The 16121-nt window shown below is 42.7% G+C and overlaps 1 protein-coding gene across 4 annotated transcripts in view; it reads left to right on the top strand.

Annotated features, from left to right (window-relative positions):
* The window catches only part of PSD3 (pleckstrin and Sec7 domain containing 3), a 314418-nt gene that overhangs the window by 206791 nt on the left and 91506 nt on the right, over positions 1 to 16121 (top strand). For all 4 annotated transcript variants that reach the window (XM_068972089.1, XM_068972088.1, XM_068972087.1 and 1 more), the window contains one exon: positions 11662 to 11855. In XM_068972089.1, coding sequence (XP_068828190.1) covers positions 11662 to 11855 — 194 coding nt within the window. The remainder of the gene's footprint in view (positions 1 to 11661; positions 11856 to 16121) is intronic.

The following is a 16121-nucleotide window of genomic DNA, read 5'->3' as shown; positions in this document are numbered from 1 at the left end:
CCTGCCTGCATGACCAACTATTAACCCAACCAGCAGCTGTGCTCATGCTGACCCAAGTCAGTGGCCCAGGCTGACCAGGGCAATTGAGCAGGGTGTAGGTCTGCCTAAACGAGGTCCCCAATGAGGAAGTTCTGCGGCCCTGGAGCCTGGTTGACTCCAGCCCAGACAGAAGAGCGGAGTCATAGTCATCCCTGTTGCCGAGTGTGGCCCCAGCCCCATCTGACAGGAAGGGCTGCTGTGGACTCCTGGAAGTTGCATAACCCAGCAGTGCTCAAGCTGAGAGGAGGGAAAGCAGAGCCGATCGCCCCTAGAGCCAAAGCTGTCTGGCCAGGGAACTTGAGCCACAGGTCAGCTGGAGTTAGGACCGCACACAGACCGCATCAGTGGCCTTGGAGCTGCTCTTCTGGCTGAGTTCAGGAAGGGGGACTAATTCATAGCCCCACTTTTTGCCACCTGCAGCTTGCACCCACCCAGCCAGGGAACCTTCTCAGCACGCCCAGGAAGCTGAGCTGCCCATCAGCAGCACTGTTCACAGTGGTGCTGAACACCGAGCGCACCCCCAGGCTTCCTCCATCTGCAAGGCAAAAGCAGTAAGTTCACCTAACTAGGATGTCAGGGCACACTCTGGACGGATTCAGGATCCCAAACAGGGAGCCTTGCAGACCCTGGGTCCCATCCAGGCAGGCAGCATCACACTTCCTGATTTCAAGCTACACTTATAAAGGCAATGCAGTGAAGACAGTGTGGTGATGGCATAAAAACAAAGAGATCAACGGACCAGGACTGAGGTCCCAGCGAAAGCCAAGCGCATGCGGCCAACTGACACCTTACGAAGGACCCGAGAATACTCGATGGGGAAAAGTCTCTCTAATCTGTGTTGCTGGGGAAATCGGATCTTCACATGTAAAAGAATGAAACTAGATAACTATCTTATACCACTCACAAAAATTAGGTCAAAGTGGGTTAAAGACTTGAATGTAAGACCTGAAACCATGAAATTCCTAGAAGAAAACATGAGAAAAAGATCTTCATGTGGGTCTTGGCAATGGTTTTTTAGATAGAACACCCAAAAGACAAGCAACAAAATGAAAAACGAGTGGGAATACATCAAACAAAAAGCTTCTTCACATCAAAAGAAATAACCAACAAAGTGAAAAGGCAAATATAATAAGGTAAATCAACTATACTTCAATTAAAAATAAACTTTAAAAATCAAAGATGCTAGAGTGAAGAACAGAGATTCAGCCACTTTATTTAGTAACTTGTTCTGAAGAGATAGAAGTAAAATAAAGTAAACCCCCTCAAAAAAAGCAACCTGTGAGAGAGGAAATATTGTATTTTTTCTGATAAGGGATAATATCCAAATATATAAAGAACTCATGCAATCCAATAGCAAAAAAACAAATATTCCAATTAACAAGTGGGCGTAAGACTTGACTAGACATTTTCCCAAAGAAATTGTACTTAAAAGGCCAGCTGGTGCACGAGGATATGCTCAGTGTCACTAATCATGAGGGAAGTGCAATACCACGGTGAGCAATCACCTCATGCTTATTGAGGATGCCCATCATCAAAAAGGCAAGGGATGATAAATGCTGACAAGGATGTGGGGAAAAGGAAGCCCTCCTGCCCTGTTGATGGGCTTGTAAACTGGCGTAGCCACTACAGAAAATAGTATGGAGGTCTCTCAAAAAATTAAACCCAAAGCTACCGTACGACCCAGCAATTCTACTGCTGCGACGATATCCAAAGGAAATGGAAATAATCAAAAACTATTTGCACTCCCATGTTTGAAGCGGCACTGTCTATGGCAGTCAAGACCGGAAACAGCCTAAGTATCCATCCTGGATACGTGGATCAAGTTGTGGAGTATATATCATGGGATGTTATGCAGCCACAAAAAAATGGGAAAATCCTGTCATTTGTGATAACTAAGTGGACCTAGAAGACATTATGCTAGGTGAAATAAGCCTGTCACAGGAAGACAAATGCTTTCCACTGATAACGCGGTGGAAAGGGTCCTCCAATTCATAGAGACAGAAAGTGGCATAGTGGCTGCCAGTGTTTGCGGTAGAGGGAATGAGAAGTTGCTAATTTAATAAGTTTAGAATTTCAGTTTGAGTGGCAAAAATTTCTGGAGCTTACCTTTATTGTCCAGCTCCAATATCACAGTCTCCATGATTGTTTCTGAATGAATTCAAGTTAAGTAAATATTCCAGTTCTGCTCTGGAGGTTTTTGTTTTCATTTCAGCTATTACTCCCTCCCTTCCCCAGACGCAAACAGACATACACATCCACGAAAGTCCCACCAATTTATATTTAAATTCAGAATTTAGATTTCATATAACTAAGTCCCTTCAAGATAGCTTACTTTTTGAGTTTGGTGCTAGCGTAACAGCTTTGATACACCACTATGCTAAGACTTGCCAAATGGAGTAGTTCAAAATCTGTTCAGTGGTAGGGTCAGTGTAATGATGTTGAGCTCTTGCCAATTTTAAGAAGCAGTTGTTCCAGTGAAATATAAGACTTGGGTGGACTAGTATGATTCCTTATCTTTTTTGTTTAAAAATAAAAGTCATAAGTAATATAGGATACAGTAAATTTTTTCATTTACAGTCGATCTTAGAACAGAGAAATAGATTTATCTGCTATCAGCAACAGAGCTTTTGTTGTTCTCAAAATAAACTGCATCTTAAGTTCTGAACTTAGACCACCCAGTGGCACATATGATTACACAGAGGACAGAATGAAGGATGTGTTGGGGAATTTTGTAGGTTGTAAGGTATTGAGATGTCTGGTATCTCAGTAGAATATATTCTACCAGGGTATTTAAATGTACAGAATATTCATATATGAATCATTCGCCTCACAAGTAAGACAGAGAGCCCTGCTATGTCTCTTCTTATTTTAACAGAACTATTTATATGTCTTAGTGGTTCACTGTACACAGAAAAGTCCTAGGTAGGTGGGCAGTTTTCTGTAGGAATGAGTTCACTTTCCCAACACATTCTTTATCCTGTCCTCTGTGTAATCATGTATGAGCCACTGGGTGGTAGAAGTCCAGGACTTAAGATGCAGTTTACTTCGAAAACAACAAAAGCTCTGTTGCTGATAGCAGATAAATCTATAGAATTCTTTTTATCAGTAAATTGGATTAGTTTATATCTGCTCCGATACGCAGGGGAAGCAGCCTCCGTTACGGGAAAACACTGAGATTTATGATGTCTGTAAAAGCAATAAAACTCTGCAGCGACGCAATAAGGAATGAAGCAAATCCGACTGTAAGGTGCCGTGGTCTTTCCATTAACTTCTGTGATATGAAGAAGACCTGTTTTGCAGGCTTGAGTACTTTCAGCCCTCATTTTACTCTCAGGGTTTTACTGAGTGGTATTGTGTTGAACATTTCTCAATTATCATTCTCCTGTTTTTGTTTTTGATTTTAATATGTCTTAGGATATACAAGCCTCTCTAACAACAGTCTTTCCAAACGAAATGAGATGCATGCCACATAAGTAATTTTTTAAAAATTCCAGTAGTTACATCATAAAAGTAAAACAAAAAAGATAAAACTAGTTTATTTTATAATTTTTTTTATTTAGCCCAGTGTATCTAGAATATTATCATGTCAATATGTAATAGGCATAAAAACTGTTGAAATATTTTCCTTTTTCTACAAAGTCTTTTTGAAATATGGTATATTTTCTTATTTTTACTTGTTGTACATTTCAATTTGGACTATCCACACTTAAAGTTCTGCGTAGCCATGTGTAGCCAGTGGCTCCTATATTCGTGTAACTACTTCTTTTGGCTAATGTTTATATACAGAGGAAAATCATACTTTCATCCAAAAACCTCATGACTCTTTGTGACCCCCTGGACTGTAGCCCACCAGGCTCCTCTGTCCATGGGATTCTCCAGGTTAGAATGCTGGAGTGGGTTGCCACTTCTTTCTCCAAAAACCTCAGTAGAACATTTTAAAAAACACTGTATATGGACTGAAATAAAGAGGACTTCAAATAAATTAGAAGTGAAATAGAAATTATAACTGATTCCACAGAAATGCAAGGAATCATAAGAGACTTTATTACGGCAACAAGTTGGACAAAGGAGAAGAGAAGGATGAATTCCTAGAAACACACAATGTACCAAGAGTGAACCATGAAAAAACAAGACATAAAACTGAATGGACCAGTTACTAGCAATTACTTGGACAGGTATTTTATTACTGATCAAATAGACAAAATAACAAATAAAAGTCCAAGACCAGATGACTTCAGTGATAAATCCTACCAAACATTCAAAGAATTAGTGCCAATCCTTAAGCTATCGAAAAAAAAATGAAGAGGAGAATCTCCATCAGACTCATTTATGAGGCCATCTTCACCCTGAGACCAAAACCAGACAGGGACACTTCAGAAAAGAAAATCACAGATTAGGATTTCTGCTGAACACAGATGCGAACAATCCTCGACAAAATATTAGGAAGCCGAGTTCAACAATACAAGCAACATACGTCAAGATCAAGTGGGATTTATTCCAGGGATGCAAGGATGGGTCAAATCTGTAAACCTATAGATGTGATTAATCACATTAATAAGACAGGATAAAAATCTTATAATCTCAGTAGATGGAGAAAAAGCATTTGACAAAATTCATCATCCATTTCTAACGTGTGTGTGTGTGTATTAGTCACTCAGGCATGTCCGACTCTGCAGTCCCATGGACTGTAGCCTGCCAGGCTCCTCTGTTCATGGAATTCTCCAGGCAAGAGTACTGGAGTGGGGGTAGCCACTTCCTTCTCCAAGGAATCTTCCCGATCCAGGGGAACCTGGGTCTCCATTTCAGGCAGATTCTTTACTGTCTGAGCCACCCAGAAAGCCATTTGTAATAGACTTTCAAAACACTGAGCATAGAGGGAACATACATAACATAATAAAGGCCATGTGTGACCAGCCCACCGTGAACATCATGCTTAACCTCGAAAAATATTTCTTCTAAAATCAGGAAGAAGATAAGGATTCCGTGGCAATTCGGAGAGAAAAATAAAAGGCATTCAAATTGAAAAGCAAAGAGTGACGTTGTCTTTATTTATAGGTGGCAAGGTAATATACACAGAAAACCCTATAGAGTCTACCAAAAACTATTAGAATTAATAAATTAAGTGAATAATATAAAATCAATATATAAAAATCAGTCACATTTCTATATACCAACAGTAAACTATCAGAAATAGACATTAAGAAAACAGTCATTTTTACAGTAGCCTCAAAAACAATGAAATGCTTAGGGATAAATTTGACCCAGCAAGTTAAAGGTGTATACCCTGAAATCTATAAGGCATTGATACAAGAAGCTGAAGAGGACACAAATGAAAAATATTCTGTGCTAATGAATTTGAATAATTAATATTGTTAAATGTTCATAATACTCAAAACAATCAAGATTCAGTGCAGTCCTTATCAAATCCCAATGACATTTTTCACAGGAATAGAACAATGCTAAAATTTGTATAGAACCACAGAAGACCCCTGAATAGCCGAAACAGTCTTGTGGAAAAGGACAAAGTTGGATACATCACAAATTCCTGGTTTCAAACTATAAAACAATCAAAACAGTATGGTACTGACATAAAAACAGACACATAGATCAATGGAACCCAGTAACCCAGAGATTAATTTACCAGGTAGTTAAGCATGTCCAGTGCAGAAAGTGTTGTCCCTTCAATAGAGTTAGGAAAATGCGTTTCTACACGCAAAAGAATGAAACTGGACTTCATCTTACACCAAACACAAAAATCAACTCATAATGGATGAAAGCCTTGAATATAAGACCTGAAACCATTAAACTCCTTGACATTGGTCTTGACCGATTTTTTTTTTTAATTTGGCAGCAAGCAAAAATAAATAAGTGGGACTGCGTCAGACTAAAAAGCTCTGCATAACATGAAACCACTGACAAAATGAAAAGGCAGCCTATGGAATAAGAGAACATTTTTTGCAAATCTTATATCTGACAGTTGGTTAATTATTCCACAGTATACAATGACTTTCTGTAATTCATTCACATAAAATCAAATAACTGAAAGTTTGGAAAGGACCTAAGTAGACATTTTTTTCCAAAGAGACATGAAAGAAGTTGCATTGCCTTCTCCAAAGAAGTTGACAGGTACATGTACAGGTGCTCAACATCACTTACTATGGAAATACATCAAAACCATGAGAGATAGCGCCTGTTAGGATGTCTGTTATCAAAAAGGGAAGAGGTAACAAATGCTGGCAAGTCTGTTACAGAAAGAGAACCCACAAAAGCACTGTTGGTGGCAATGTAAACTGGCCCAGCCACTATGGAAGAGATTACAGATGTTCCTCAAAAAGTTAAAAATAGAACTACCATATGTTCCAGCAATCCTCCTTTTAGATAAATAGCCAAAATAAAGAAGTTGTTTCAGAGGTTTCTGTACTCCCATGTTGAGAGCAGCATTGTTTACAATAGCCAAATATGAAAACAACCAAAGGTCCAGCTGTGAATGAGTGGATGAAGATCCCACACACAAAGAGAGAGGTATACTATGCAGCCCTAAACTAGGAAAGAAGTTCTGTCATTTTTACAACCTGGATGAACTGGAGGGCATTGTGAAATAAATAAATGAATGAAGTGAAATGAAAAGGTAAATACCACAGGACATCACTTATACCTAGAATTGCTTTTAAAGTTTCAGTTCAGTTCAGTTTGGTCACTCAGTCGTGTCTGACTCTTTGTGACCCCATGGACTGCAGCACGCCAGGCCTCCCTGTCCATCACCAACTCCCGGAGTTTACTCAGACTCACGTCCATTGAGTCAGTGATGCCATCCAACCATCTCATCCTCTGTTGTCCCCTTCTCCTCCTGCCTTCAGTCATTCCTAGCATCAGGGTCGTTTCCAATGGGTCAGTTCTTTGCATCAGGTGGCCAAAGTATTGGAATTTCAGCTTCAACATCAGTCCTTCCAATGATATTCAAGACTGATTTCCTTTAGGATGGACTGGTTGGATCTCCTTGCAGTCCAAGGGATTCTCAAGAGTCTTCTCCAACACCACAGTTCAAAAGCATCAATTCTTCAGCACTCAGCTTTCTTTATGGTTCAACTCTCACATCCATACATGACTACTGGAAGAAGCATAGCTTTGACTAGACGGACCTTTGTTGGCAAAGTCATGTCTCTGCTTTTTAATATGCTGTCTAGGTTGGTCATAACTTTTCTTCCAAGGAGCAAGCATCTTTTAATTTCATTGTGCGTGACCATCTGCAGTGATTTTGGAGCCCCAAAAATAAAGTCTGTCACCGTTTCCACTCTTCCCCCATCTCTTTGCCATAAAGTGATGGGCCCAGATGCCATGATCTTGGTTTTCTGAATGTTGAGTTTTAAGCCAACTTTTTCACTCTCCTCTTTCACTTTCATCAAGAGGCTCTTTAGTTGTAAAGTTTAGTTAAAACTTTTGAAGTTAAGTTTAAAGTTTAGTTTTAAAGTTTAACTTACGGAAACAGCTTCCCTCATAGTTCAGTCGGTAAAGAATCTGCCTGCAATGCAGGAAACCCGGATTCGATTCCTGGTCAGGAAGATCTCCTGGAGAAGGAAATGGCAACCCACTCCAGTATTCTTGCCTGGAGAATCCCGTGGACAGAGGAGCCTGGCGGGCTACAGTCCACGGGGTCACAAGATTCAGACACAACTTGGCGACTAAATGGAAACAGAGTAGAAAAGTGGTTTCCAGGGCCTGTGGGTGGGGGAAATGAGGAGAGATTGTTCAGAGGGTACAAACTTGATGCTGAAAGGTTAGTAAATTCTGAGCAAATAATGTAAAGCATGGTGACTGCAGTTGGTAACAGTGCATTGTATAACTGAAATTTACTGAGAGCTATACTTAAATTTCTTACCAAAAATAAATACATCTGTAAATATGTGAAGTATTGAATTTGTTAGTTCGATATTGGGGAACCTTTTACAATGCTTGTGTATATCAAATGATCAGGTTGTATACTTAAAATACCTTAGTAAATTAGGTGATTCCCTGGTCTTACAGTGGTTAAGAATCTGCCTTGCAATGCAAGGTACACCAGTTCAATCCCTGGCCCGGAAAGATTCCCACATGCTGTGGGGCAACTGAGCCTGCATGCTACAGTTGCTGAAGCCCACTCGCCCCCGAGCCCCTGCTCTGCCACAAGAGAGACCACTGCGGTGAGGAACCCTCGCACCCCAACTACTGAGTAGCCCCCGCTCACCACAACTCAAGAAAGCCCACACGCAGCACCAAAGACCCCATCAGCCAGAAATAAAATAATAAATATAAAACTAAATAAATCAATTTTACCTCAGTAAAGCTGGAGGTGGGGTAGGGGAAAGTAAATGCATAAATAAACTGTATGTCTAGAAAATAAGATAGTACCCAGCAATAAATGGGAACAAACTATTGATTCTCGCAACAGTATGGATGAGTATTAAATATGTTTTGCCAAGTAAAATAAACCATTTATGTGACATTTTAAGAATGCCAGAACTGTTGGAAAGGAAGAGAGACTGGTAGTTCCAGGAGCTGGTCAGGGAGAGGAACTGACTGAAAGAAGGGGGCGAGGGGGTGGGGGTGGCCGAACCGTTCTGTCTGGTCCTGTGACGGTGGATACATGATGCGTTGCGCATTTCCACCGAACTGTGCATCTCAAGGAGTAGTAGGTTTCCTTAAATATTGGCCACAGTATGGGGAATGCAAGATATAGTTCAGACCATACCAAATTAATTTGTTTTCCAAATGACTTGTGTAACCATTGCTATATATATTTATTAGGGTTGAACATATAAATAAATTAAGTATATTATGGATAAGAGAGCCAGGTGTCTCACTGTTGAAATACAGAGAAGCAAAGGGCAAAGGCTGGAATGAGTTTTGTCTTGTGTTGGAGATATCACTATGTATTCATATGAACTCATGAGAGGGAGGGAGGGATAGATAGCCGGACGAATGCATATATATAAATGTTTTATATATTAATATACATATGTATGTGTATGCATATTTATTACGCACGCACTTCCCTAGGTGTTTCTGTTGAGAGGACCCAGAGGCAGTGGGCACACCTAGCACCTCGATTTGGTTTCTAAGCACCATTCTCCAGTAACTAGGACTGGACTCCTTGGAGAGTGGTTTCTTCCAGGACTGAGACAAGGAAAATACAAGATGAGCTTGGAGGTAGCATCTTGTGGTGTCTGAAAGAAAGGATGTACTTACAAAACAGAAAGGAAAAACGATGAGACATTGCTAGGACACGGAGGCCTATTTCGTAGGTCATCCAATGAGCAAAGCTGGAAAAATCTGAACGAAAGAGTAACTGTGGTATTTGACTATAATCCAAAGAATAAGGTAAATATCTATGTGTCCATACTCACGCAGGAATTCCAATTAGTAATGAAGAAATTAGGGAAATTTAAAAAAAATCACCATTAGATGACTAAAATATTATTGTCATAGGCAAGATCCGCAGATGAATGCTAAAATTAGTGGTCAGAAGCTTAAGGAGAAACAGGATGTTTTCATAGTCACAAGGGATCTCCCCAAAATCACTTACAAAGGAAAAGAGTAACTTCACAGTACAGAAACTTGCCCCTAACCACCTTAAACAAGTAATCCATGTTCATCCCCCTAATGATAAAACACCTACCTCCTGATGTGGTCGGCTGAGAGGGCATCACCCATGATATCCTTCTCAAGAATGTATAGCCCCAGTCTAATCATGAGAAGACACCAAACAAACATACAGAACCACCGACTAGAACTCTTCCAAGTGTCTAGATCATGAAGGGCAAGGGAAAGCCTAAGAATCGTCACTGTCAGAGGCGACAAAGGACTCATGACAGTTAAATGTGCTGTGGGGTCGCAGATAGGATCCTGGAAACAAGACATTAGTGGGAAAAAAAAAAAGGTGGAATCTGAATGAAGCCTGAAGTTCACTTCTTAGTATTGTATTAGCGTCTTAATTCCGACAGTTTTGTTTTGGTTATGTAAGGTGTTAACACTGGGGGGATTCCATGGGGTCCAGTGGCTAGGACTCCACGCTTCCACTGCAGAGGGCCTGGGTTCCATCTCTGGTAAAGGAGCTAAGATCCCTGCTGCTGTGTGGTGTGACCAAAACAAAGAGTATTCACACTGCAGAAACTGATTGATGAGCATAAGGGAACTCTGTACTTTTGCAAACCCAAAACTGTCTATTAATGAAAGTTAAATTAAAAGTAAAATACAGTTACCTGAGTCCAGTGATATTTTCATATATTTCACAATTATTTATAAAATACCAATGAAGGAAAAAAAATGCTGTTTTTCTCTGAAAACCAAACAAGCAACTTTGGTGATTATTAAGCTTGTGGTTTATTTTAAATATATTTTGGTGGTGGCTAGTTTGGTTGAATTTCTTATCATTAGTTTTTATTTTTCATTGGAGGATCGTTCCTTATCATATTGTGTTGATTTTTGCTGTCTAACAGCGTGAATCAGCTATGCTTATATCCACTCCCTCGTGAGCCTCCCTCCCACCAGCCCACCCCACCCTTGTCGGTCATCACAAGCCCAGAGCTGAGCTCCCTGCACTATAGGCAGCCTCCCTCTAGTGTCTGTATATCAGCGCGTCCCACCCTCTCCTTCCCCTGCTGTGCCTGTAGGTCCACTCTCTATTCCTGCCCTGCAAGGCGGTTTATCAGTACCATTTTTCTAGATTCCATATTTTGGTAGAAATGTTCATGAAAAAAATTCAATATTCAAAGCTTAACAACAAAGAAACCAGAGGTGATTCAGGACACTGAAACAGGTGAAGTAAGACAAATGCTCCTATTCTGGTTGTGTTTTTCAGCAGTATGTCAGAGCTTGTTAACTTTCTTCTCCTCTTCCCCCTCTTTATTAAGTGATTCTGACCGCCTCCGTCTTCCTTAATGTACATTGTAATGTCAGAGGTAAACCTTCCCTGCTTGGAGGAACAGGGGTTCCGAAGGCAGGGCTGAGCAACCAGGGGCTTCCTCAGTTGGTGACGGGATGCGTGGGAAAGCCGAAGCACTGTGCGTGAGTTGCCAAAGCACCGTGTGTGGTGCCCCGTCCGAACCCACTGACAGCTGTACCTGAGCGTTATTAGTAGAGATTACCTGGTTATCTGGCAGACATAGTCTAACATTGTTTACTGGACTTAGTCTCTGCCTGTCGTATTCTACACGCTTGGCACTATACTAGGGCATGCAGAAATCAAAATCACGGTCTCTGCCAGAGAAGCTCCACTTGTTTTGAAAGCAGACAAACCTGAGGGCTCTGTAGTAGATGGAAAGGCCAGAGGCTTTAGAGCCTTTGCAGTCATATCCTCTCAGCTTCTTCCTGTAATTCCTGGGACTGTGCTTTGGCATATTTATCTAAACTTTGGGTCTGTTTCCTTACCTGTGGTGTAGGATACTAATGTCAGTCTGCCAAGGCTGCATGGTCACTGATGCCTGACACACAGGAGATGCTTAGTGAACCGCAGCTGTCCTTATCGTGGTCCTTATCATCAGGACCCACAGGCCATTAGAAAGTATGATCATTTCTTACACCAGATAACCGTTCAGTGAATATTGTGTTACTCAACCCTTGTGTTCCATCTTTGTTTTATCCTTTTAGAGATGATGAAGAGAAAAAAAAGTCTGTGTCCGAAGGTGCTGATGAGAAGGCTAATGGAACGCATCCAAAGAGCATCAGCCGCATTGGGAGCACCACCAACCCATTCCTGGACATTCCTCACGACCCCAATGCCGCTGTGTACAAAAGCGGGTTCTTGGCTCGGAAAATCCATGCAGATATGGATGGAAAGAAGAGTAAGCATCATTTGTTGACATTTCTTGTCTCCTTTATTTCATCTTTAAGATAAGTGCAAAATTAAAGTGAATTTATCTGAAGCAAAGGAATAAAGACAAATTATATTTATTTAGAGAAATATTATTGAAATTTGATAAAACCTCTAACCCTAAATCATAAATCCCTTATGTACTCGATCTTCTGTGAATAGAACTTTAGAACTTCAGAACCAGAAGACTCACAGATTATTCATTTCTAACCTCTTATTCATCTATTTATTCCTGCCTTCAGCAAATAACTTTGAGTACCTGCCATGCGCTAGGCATCAAAAATATAGAAGTATATAGAAAGGACAAAGGCCTTATCGCCTTTGAAAGGTTCAACTTATAACACATAGAGTAATAAATAGCACGAGGCCCTGGAAACAAAGCAAGGAGGGACAGAATTGTGATCCAGGCACACATGTGGAGCGTGGACGTCTGTGGAGGAGGGACAGGTGTGTGTAGGCAACATGTGTGCTTCGTCCTGGGAAACGGAAGGAGGCCCGTGTGACTGGATGGCCTGCTGACGTGTGATGTTGGGAGTCCAGGTGGAATGGAGGATGTCTGTGTCTAGAATGGCCTTGGCAGAGGGTGAAAGGGCAGTTGCATGTAGGCAGTACAGTGGGTGGACTGAGATAGCTGCTGCGTGTGCCCAGCTTTAGGCTGCTCCTGCAGACACAGGCCTGCGGTGCTGGGACGCACAGTCCCGCTGCTTCCGTCTGCACTGGGCATAGTCTCCTTCATGTGCTAGCATATTCTAGCACGCTCTGCCAGGGTGCAGTCAAGAGAAATGTTGCGACAGTGTGGCTTTGACACTGGCTCGCGATGCTCCCCCAGTTCTGTAGGACTGCCCCACCACCTTTTCTAGGCGCCCTGCACACTAGCCTCCCCAGGCTACTTCGTCTTCTCCAACAACGTTGTGTCCGCAAGCCAGTTGCAAGTGAAACTTAAGCCTAACAGATTAGGGAAAGGGGGCAAGGAAATACCTGAAGATGAAGAATTGTCTCCAGGGCATTTCCTGCATTTCTTTCTCTTTATTATTTTGTGTATCATATTTATTCTTTTCTTATTGAGGTATAATTGATTTATAATATCTTCAGGTGTATAACATAGTGATTCAAAAATTTTATAGGTTACACTCCAGCTATAGTTGTTATAAAATATTGGCTGGAATTCCCTGTGCTATACAATGGATCCCTGCAGCTTATTTACTTTCTATGTAGTAGTTTTTACCCCTTAATTTCCCACCCTTATATTGCTCCTTCCCCATCCCTCTCCCCATGGTAGACACTGGTTTGTACTATATATCTGTGAGTCTGTTTCATTTTTGGAATATTCACTCATTTGTTTTTTAGATTCCATGGCTAAGTGGTGAAACAGTGTTTATCTTCCTCTGTCTGCCTTATTTCACTAGCCATAATGCTCTCCAGAGCCATTCATATTGTTGCAAATGGCAGAATCGCATTCTTCTTCATATCTGAGTAATATTCCATTGTGTGCATGCGTGCATGTGTGTGTGTGTGTGTGTGTGTCTCACATCTTCTTTATTCATTTATCAGTTGATGGACACTTATCTTGGCTGAAAAGTTGGCCGATAGCTTATAGGAGCTCCTTTGTAAGTAACTCGTTGCTTTTACCTTGATGCTTTTCATATTCTGTCTGTAGTTTTCATTTTTGCCATTTTAATTGCAGTGTGTCAGTGCCCCCTTTGGGTTGGGCCTGTTTCAGACTGCGGATTTTCAACCACGTAGTCTGTTTCCTTTCCCAGGATGGGGAAGTCTTCAGCTATCATGGATGTTGTTGTCCACATTCTCTCTTCTCCTTCTGGTGCCCCTACACTGAGAACGCTGGTGCCCTTGATGTTGCCCCCAGAGATCTCTTAAACTGTCCTCATCTCTTTTTATTCTTTTGTCCGTCTTCTAGTTCACTGATCCTCTGTATCATTTCGTCTACTGCCGATTCCCCGGAGTGTATTTTTCCATTTCAGCTACTGCATTCTTCATCTCTGTTTAGCTGTTGTTTGTATTTTCTAACTCTGTGAAAAAGCCCCAACTTCTGCCTCTGTTCATTCATTCTTCTCTCGAGTTCTTTGGTCGTCTTTACAGTTGGTACCCTGAACATTTTCTCAATTAAATGGCGTATCTCCACCTAGTTCTTCTAGGGCTTCCACTTGTCCCTATATTTGGAACACGTTCTCCTGTCATCCCATTGTGCCTTATTTGCTGGTTTCATTTCTCTGTATCTGATACCTTGGTTACGTTTCCTGACCTTGGAGAATGACCTTTGGCAGGGACTTCCTGTGTAGCCCAGCAGCACTCAGGGCTCTGTGCTCCAGGGGTGCCTGCTAAGACGGCTTTGTGGGTCCTCCCCTTGTGGTGGGCTGGCTACGCTGGGTAGTCTCGTAGGCGTGGCTGGCCCTGGTCTGGTTGCTTGCTAGGCCCTCCTTGAGTAGAGGTTGCTGCTCACTGGTTGGTGTGCCCGAGTCACAGGGTAGCTGGCTGCCTCACTCCTGGTGAGCCCCAGGGTGTATGCTGGGCCAGTGACGGGCAGAGCCAGGTCCTGGGGTCTAACTGCAGGACCCAGGGGGGCCAGTGCTGGAATTGTGCCTCTGTTCCTGGGGCAGCTGGCTAAGGGACCCAGTGTCCCTCAGAGCTGGTGTTGGCCTGAAGGTAGGCAGGCCAGGGCCCAGCTCGTGGGTGGGCTCAGTCTTCAGGCTCCAAGGCTACGGTTTTCCTTGGGTGTGTCTCTGCCTGCTGGTGGGTGATGCTGGTCCCAAGGCTAGAAGCAGGATCACGGGGAGTGGGGCCAAGGCCCAGGAGATTCTGGGGCTGGTTCCTGCTCACTCCGTGTGGAGCTTGGTCCTGGGGCTCCCAGGCCTGGGTCCTGGGCGCTGGTGTGTGCAGCCAGGTCCTGGACCCTCTGGTGGACAGGGTGTGTTCAGGGCCAGCCGTGGGCTCAGGGAGGCCTTAAGGCAGCCTTCTGGTGGGAGGGACTGTGTCCCCACCTAGTTAACTGCCTAGCCTGAGTTCCTGGTTCCTTCAGGTTGGTGGGTGGAGGTGTAGCTGGGTCCCGAGCCTCGTCAGTCAAGGGGAGGACCCACAGGGCGCTTGCCAGCCTATGTCCTGAGGTAGAGCGGGCGTCTGCAGTGGCTGGCTCCTGTGTGTCCCAGGAGGGCTGCAGCTGCCCCAGCCTCTCTGAGAAGCTCTCTGACATCAGCAGGTGGGTCTGACCCTGGATCCTTTCAAATGACTGCTTCAAAGCCTTAGTTATCTCCTTTGAGAATTTCTGGTTGTTTAGGACAGTTTTAAATATCACAGGCTTTTTCTTTTTAGCAACATAAGACATTCTGCCTGTTGCCTGTCTCTGCTTCACTCTCTGTTTCTGATCCTGCCTCAGAACCCAAAATAGGTGGGAAAACAGATGGCTCAGGTGAGATGGGGCTGACTGGGCCCAGTCTGCAGACTTGACTCCTATGCTTGCATTACCACTCAGGGCTCTTCACCTCTGCCTTTGAGAGAGGGGTTGCACAAGGAGCCTTGAAGTTTCAGGCTGTAGTCCTCAGGCTCTTCCCAGATATTCCCAATTCAACTTTTCATGGATTTTAAGATCACCTTAGTATGGACAAGATGATTCAGCGTTTTCAGTACAGGAAAATGCATAATTTCTAATGATAATTAGATAATCAGTCATGTCTAATTCTTTGCAACCCCAGGCTCCTGTATTCATGGAATTCTCTAAGCAAAAATACTGGAGTAGGTAGCCATTCCCTTCTCTAGGGAATCTTCCCAACGCAGGGATTGAACCCATGTCTCCTACGCTGCAGGCAGATTCTTTTATCAGCTGAGCCATCAACAAAGCCCAGTGATAATTTATATCCACTATTTGCCAACAAAGGTCCATCTAGTCAAGGCTATGGTTTTTCCAGTGGTCATGTATGGATGTGAGAGTTGGACTGTGAAGAAGGCTGAGTGCCGAAGAATTGATGCTTTTGAACTGTGGTGTTGGAGAAGACTCTTGAGAGTCCCTTGGACTGCAAGGAGACTCAACCAATCCATTCTGAAGGAGATCAGTCCTGGGTGTTCTTTGGAAGGACTAATGCTAAAGCTGAAACTCCAATACTTTGGCCACCTCATGCGAAGAGTTGATGCATTGGAAAAGACCCTGATGCTAGGAGGGATTGGCGGCAGGAGGAGAAGGGGACGACCGAGGATGAGATGGCTGGATGGCATCACTGACTCAATGGAT

This window comes from Capricornis sumatraensis, chromosome 4 (assembly GCF_032405125.1).
Source record: "Capricornis sumatraensis isolate serow.1 chromosome 4, serow.2, whole genome shotgun sequence".
Classification (NCBI taxonomy): domain Eukaryota; kingdom Metazoa; phylum Chordata; class Mammalia; order Artiodactyla; family Bovidae; genus Capricornis; species Capricornis sumatraensis.
Note: the sequence above shows the minus strand (reverse complement) of the source record. Positions and strands in the feature narration are given on the sequence as shown.